Source organism: Anomaloglossus baeobatrachus, chromosome 1, assembly GCF_048569485.1.
Source record: "Anomaloglossus baeobatrachus isolate aAnoBae1 chromosome 1, aAnoBae1.hap1, whole genome shotgun sequence".
NCBI classification, from domain to species: domain Eukaryota; kingdom Metazoa; phylum Chordata; class Amphibia; order Anura; family Aromobatidae; genus Anomaloglossus; species Anomaloglossus baeobatrachus.
The window spans coordinates 667,021,539-667,028,630 of NC_134353.1; the positions used below are offsets into that span (position 1 = coordinate 667,021,539).

The 7,092-nt window shown below is 39.9% G+C and overlaps 1 protein-coding gene across 1 annotated transcript in view; it reads right to left on the reverse strand.

Annotated features, from left to right (window-relative positions):
• SVOP (SV2 related protein) overlaps window positions 1-3,053 on the reverse strand; it is a 109,178-nt gene extending 106,125 nt beyond the window's left edge. Inside the window, exon 1 of the mRNA XM_075320026.1 lies at window positions 2,859-3,053. Coding sequence (XP_075176141.1) covers window positions 2,859-2,893 — 35 coding nt within the window. The 5' untranslated portion in view covers window positions 2,894-3,053. The remainder of the gene's footprint in view (window positions 1-2,858) is intronic.
• Between the last annotated feature and the right edge of the window lie 4,039 nt (window positions 3,054-7,092).

A 7,092-nucleotide genomic window follows, 5' to 3' on the forward strand; every position in this document is an offset into this window, starting at 1 on the left:
TTTATGACATAAAAAAATAAAACAGTTACAGTTTAAAATAACATAGTATATTTATATGGTTCTTAACAGTGTTACTATTTAGAAAACAAACAACTTCTTAACAAAAAGGTTAAGTGTACACATAGTAATATCATGCATGTAGCATTACATCTTCAGTTGGGTCCAAATGATGTCATTGCACATACTCATATGTTAGGTCACAGCTCTTAAAATATGTTTATACTGTACTTTTTTGGCATTAACAGGTAATGTGTATGAAACCCTGGACATTCCTTATCTTTATGTAAACACTTTACATAATGTAATAAGCAGCCATATCAAGAAGAGGTTTAGCATTGTATATATACAGTAAATGACATATGTGACATACATTTATACGGTGTGTGTATGCGTGTGTGTGCATATATATATATATATATATATATATATATATATATATATATATATATATATATATACATACAGTATATATATATATATGTGTGTATATATATATGTATATATATATATATATATATATATATATATATACATATATATATATATATATATACATATATTAGCAAAAAAAAAAACCATTTATATATATACAGTACAGACAGCACAAACCCAAACATATGCATACAATATATATATACAGTACAGACCAAGAGTTTGGACACACCTTCTCATTCAAAGAGTTTTCTTTATTTTCATGACTGAAAATTATAGATTCACATTGAAGGCATCAAAACTATGAATTAACTCATGTGGAATGAAATACTTAACAAAAAAGTGTGAAACAACAGAAAATATGTCTTATGTTCTAGGTTCTTCAAAGTAGCCACCTTTTGCTTTGATTACTGCTTTGCACACTCTTGGCATTCTCTTGATGAGCTTCAAGAGGTAGTCACCGGAAATGGTTCTCACTTCACAGGTGTGCCCTGTTAGGTTTACTAAGTGGGATTTCTTGCCTAATAAATGGGGTTGGGACCATCAGTTGTGTTGTGCAGATGTCTGGTGGATACACAGCTGATAGTCCTACTGAATAGACTGTTAGAATTTGTATTATGGCAAGAAAAAAACAGCTAAGTAAAGAAAAATGAGTGGCCATCATTACTTTAAGAAATGAAGGTCAGTCTATCCGAAAAATTGGAAAACTTTGAAAGTGTCCCCAAGTGCAGTGGCAAAAACCATCAAACGTTACAAAGAAACTGACTCACATGAGGACCGCCCCAGGATAGGAAGACCAAGAGTCACCTCTGCTGCGGAGCATAAGTTTATCTGAGTCACCAGCCTCAGAAATCGCAGGTTAACAGCAGCTCAGATTAGAGACCAGGTCAAAACCACACAGAGTTCTAGCAGCAGACACATCTCTAGAGCAACTATTAAGAGGAGACTTTGTGCAGCAGGCCTTCATGGTAAAATAGCTGCTAGGAAACCACTGCTAAGGACAGGCAACAAGCAGAAGAGACTTGTTTGGGCTAAAGAACACAAGGAATGGACATTAGACCAGTGGAAATCTGTGCTTTGGTCTGATGAGTCCAAATTTTAGATCTTGGTATCCAACCACCGTGTCTTTGTGCGACGTAGAAAAGGTGGACGGATGGACTCTACATGCCTGTTTCCCACCGTGAAGCATGGAGAAGGAGGTGTGATGGTGTGGGGGTACTTTGCTTGTGACACTATTGGGGATTTAATTAAAATTGAAGGCATACTGAACCAGCATGGCTACCACAGCACCTTGCAGCAGCATGCTATTCCATCTGGTTTGCATTTAGTTGGACCATCATTTATTTTTCAACAGGACAATGACCCCAAACACACCTCCAGTCTGTGTAAGGGCTATTTGAGTAAAAAGGAGAGTGATGGGATGCTACGCCAGATGACCTGACCTCCACAGTCACCAGACCTGAACCCAATCGAGATGGTTTGGGGTGAGCTGAACTGAAGAGTGAAGGCAAAAGGGCCAACAAGTGCTAAGCATCTCTGGGACTGGGAACTCCTTCAAGACTGTTGGAAGACCATTTCCGGTGTCTACCTCTTGAATCTCATCAAGAGAATGCCAAGAGTGTGCAAAGCAGTAATCAAAGCAAAAGGTGGCTACTTTGAAGAACCTAGAATATGACATTTTTTCAGTTGTTTCACACTATTTTGTTAAGTATTTCACTCCACATGTGTTAATTCATAGTTTTGATGCCTTCAATGTGAATCAACAATTTTCAGAGTCATGAAAATAAAGAAAACTCTGTGAATGAGAAGGTGTGTGCAAACGTTTGGTCTGTACTGTGTGTGTGTGTGTGTGTGTGCGTGTGTGTATATATAGTACATATGTGACATACATTTATATGGTGTGTATATATATATATATATATATATATATATATATATATATATATTACGCACACACACACATATATATATATATATTGTATGTTTATTTATTTGGGGTTATTTTCTGATTGTATCATTGTATTCCGAATCCCCAAAACAAAGGTTTTGCAGACTTAGTTTATGTACCCATGCATTAATATCTTGTGTACTTACTGCCTGCTCAGAGCTTCTCTCAAAGGGGAAAAGGTTAACGACCCCCTCCCCCATATAATTCCATTGCATTGTTAATGATAATGAGGGCGATGGAGATTCTCATAGACAAGTCCTTTAGATCTCTAAATACAGATTCTGCTCATTCTCTAGTCATTAACCCCTTCTTACAATAGAGGAACCATGGCCTTAATCTATTGCACTCCTACTCTGCATTGAAGTCCACTCGCAATGTTGCACATCACATAAGGGGCCTTCTGCTGCTCCCTGGATGCAGAGGAGATTTCTCTTTACACAGACATAATGACGAAGATGATGATGTGTGAGCTACTCACGGAAGATGTCTCAGCTGGAACAGGTCATCCTCCATGTCTGTGCTGTGGGGTAAGATGCGCGGACTGCTCTCATGGCCTCTCACATTGTGCTGGAGTCAGGAGGTCTGCCTGCTGGACAGCTCCTGTGTGTTGTGAGCACAAACAGATGTGTCACACTTCAGGAATGGTTCCTTGCCAGCAATGCCAGCCACACAGGCCCTCCCCTGCTCTCACATGTCACATAGCCCCCCATTGGCTCTCCCTCCATTTCCCAGATTGCTTAATACATTGCTATTTCCTATTGGCTTCCCATAGATCCCGGCTGGTAATAATAGCTGATTGATAAAACTCAGCAAGTCTGCTCCTTGGCTTCAAGAATACAGATTTTGCATTTGCATCTATCTGTAAATATGCATCCTGAAAAAAATGCATTGGCATTGTTAGCCTGATATTAATATGAGTTGTATTCATATAATTGTTTATAGAAAATATTTTCTTCCTAAAGTATAGGTCTGTGGATGACCAGTGGCCAGACAGATAAATCATGAATCCAAAGGGGACCACTTAAGGGAATATGTGAGGTCCAATAACACTATTAACCTGCAGCTATGGGGTAGGCGAAGGGTTAATAGCGTTATGGCGGCAGTACTGAAAGTGCGACACCCGGGAGAAAATTAACTTTATTTCTCCAGGGGCTGACGGCTTTAAATCATGTAGTCATTTAGCGTAGCTACAGTCTCCACTGATAGCACTGAGATCTGCTCTTCTGTGTGCGGCTACTCACAAAAGTCACCATAAAGAGGCCTTCTCTTCACAGATGTTTGCTATACCTTGTGCTAATGCATCAAGATGGCAGACAACTGCGAGCCACACATCATAGGCACATAAGCCACAGGCTGCAAACCCCCGGCCAAGGCTGATGCAACCTTCACCTAATCAGTTAATGTGCACTGGAAATGATTATGTGAAGCAATGAATCAGCAGAGTCCTCTAAGCACTGATGAATGATTCCAGATCTATAACATATTGACATAAGCATGGACATATTATGATAGACTATAACAACTATTTTTTTTTTTACATATCAACAATCAATACTTTGCACCTATAAATTATACTGTTATTGTTTATAGCTATGGATTTTTAAAAAAATATATACATATAATATATATATATATATATATATATATATAATGTATTAACATTCCCGGGATATAATATATAAATAGAATATATTAACGCCCGGGATAGTAACTGTCTCTCTGTTTCTCTCCCATTCTCTGTCTGTCTCCCCCTCTGTATATCTCTCTGTCTCTCTCTCTTTGTCTGTCTGTCTCTTTCCCTGTCTGTCTCTGACTGTCTCTGTCTCTTTCTCCGTCTGTCTCAATCTCTTTCCCTGTCTGTCTGTCTGTCTGTCTCTCTTTCCTTGTCTGTCTATCTATCTCTGTCTCTTTCCCTGTCTGTCTGTTTCCCTGTGTCTGTCTCTTTACCTGTCTGTGTCTGTCTCTTAACCTGTCTCTCTCTTTCCCTCTCTTTCCCTGTCTGTCTCTTTCCCTCTCAGTCTGTCTCTTTGTCTGTGTCTGTCTCTTTGTGTCTGTTTCTTACCCTGTCTATGTCTGTTTCTTTCCCTGTCTGTGTCTGCCTCTTTCCCTGGCTGCATTGAGACACAGCAACATTCCATATAAGGGCGTGGCTGCGCATTCTTCTGAAGTTCTAGCTGCACTGTGGCTCCCAGCTCCATTCGCTTTAATGGAGGCAGGTTTTTTGGCGAATAACTGTAAAAAGCGGGGTTAAAATTTCCCCTCGAAACATAGCCTATGACGCTCTCGGGGTCCAGAAGTGTGAGTGTGCAAAATTTTGTGGCTGTAGCTGCGACGGTGCGGGAGCCAATGCCGGACATACACACACACATACACACACACACACACACACACACACACACACACACACACATTCAGCTTTATATATTAGATGTATATACTGTGTGTATATATATATATATATATATGTAAATTAAAAAAATAATATATACATATATATATATATATATATATATATATATATATCAGCCACTTATATGCCACTTATACTCCTTAAATGGCCAGATATCAACTGCAGCTTCACTGAACTAAACGGAAATTCCAGAGTGACAGCTGTCATAGATAGATAGATAGATAGATAGATAGATAGATGATAGATAGATAGATAGATAGATAGATGATAGAGGGATAGATAGATAGATAGATAGATAGATAGATAGATGATAGATAGACAGATGATAGATAGATAGATAACTAGATGATAGATAGATAATAGATAGATAGATGATAGATAGATAGATAGATAGATCGATAGATGATAGATGGATAGAGGGATAGATAGATAGATAGATAGATAGATAGATAGATAGATGATAGATAGATGATAGATAGATAGAGGCATAGATAGATGGATAGATAGATAGATAGATGATACATAGATAGATAGATAGATAGATAGATAGATGATACATAGATAGATAGATAGATAGATAGATGATAGTTAGATGGAACTAAGTAATTTCTACGGTATATGTTGAGAGCTTTTTCCAGTATACATGCTAAGGCCAGAACTAAACATAAACAGTGCTGGTGCAATTTATACCTAGAGATAAATCATTGTGAAGTAACTGGTTGATCTCCAGCACTAGCATAAGTAGAGTTTGATGGGCCCGATGCAAAGTCTGGACCTGGGTCACCCCCCAACCATACACCGACACTCGAGGTACGGGATAGTTATGCTGACACTCAGAGTATGGGATAGTGTTGCTGAACTTGGCTCTTTCCCTCAGCACCCAGGTTTCCCATGATCTGAAATCCCTCTATCAGCACCCAGCTTTTCCTATGTGCTGATATCCATCTTGTCCTCAGCACGCATCTTCCCCATGCTATGCTATACATCTTTCTCTCAACACCCAGCATTCCCATGATATCAGAGCATGGGAAAGCTGGGTGCTGAGGTAAAGATGTATAGCAGAGCATTGGAAAGTTGGATGCTGAGGGAAAGAGCCTCTTTCTCTGAGCACAAAACTTTCCCATCCCATTCTTTTAGTTGTGTCCCCCCTCGTATATAGCCCTCCAAATACTATCATGGCCCCCACATAGCCTCCCATGTAGTATAATGGGTCCCACATAACCCTTCATATAGAAGGCACCCCCATAGTCCTCCATGTATTGTAATGCACCTCCCATAGACCTCCTTGTATAAGATAGATAGCCCTCTAATTATTATAATGCACATCCCATAGTCCTCCATGTATTATAATTTACCCCATAGTCCTCTATATATTATACTGCACCCCTTAGTCCTCCATATATTATAATGCATCCCATAGTCCTCTATGTATTATAATGCACCCTCATAGTCCAGGTATAAGGTGTCCTTTATGTTGTATTATGCAGCCGACATACTGTTTAATGCACACCCATAGTCCTGCATGTATTATAATGCACCCACATAGTCCTCCTAATATTATAATGCAGCCCCATAGTCCTGCATGTATTATAATGCACCCCATTGTCCTCCATATATTATAATGCAGCTCCATAGGCCTCCATGTATTTTAATGCACCCCCATAGTCCTCCATATTATATTATGCAGCCCCCATACCATTTAATACACTCCTATAGTCCTTCATGTATTATAATACACTCCCATAGTCCATGTATAAGGTGTCCTTCATATTGTATTATGCAGTCCTCATATAGCTTAATGCAACCCCATAGGCTTCTGGCCACATATATTTACTGATTTAAAAAAAAAAAAATAAATAAACAATTCATCACTTCCTTCATGTCTCAGCACAGCAGTCGCGCAGTAGTGACGTTACTGCGCTCTGCTGCACTGAGATGTTGAGCGCAGGCACAGGGGGGAGAATGATAAAGGATGCAGCGGAGTGCTCCATTCCATCCTTCATCATTACTTTGTGCGATGACGGGCGAGGAGCTGTGGGCGAGAGGGGCCCGATGCCACCGCTTGCACCGTGCCGGGCTACCCTGACTCACGGGACCCATAGCGGCTGCGTGGTTTGCCACTGAATAGCGTGGCTCCTCTCTCAGAGAGGGGAGATGGCTTCTTCTCTGCAGGGCGGGTGCTGGGCCCCTAACCCTGCTCGGTCCGGTTGCAGTCGCGATCTCTGCGACCATGGTCTATACGCCCCTAGTCTCCAGTGATTTATAAGATACTGTTCAGACTTTTTTGTCACTATATGGAAGT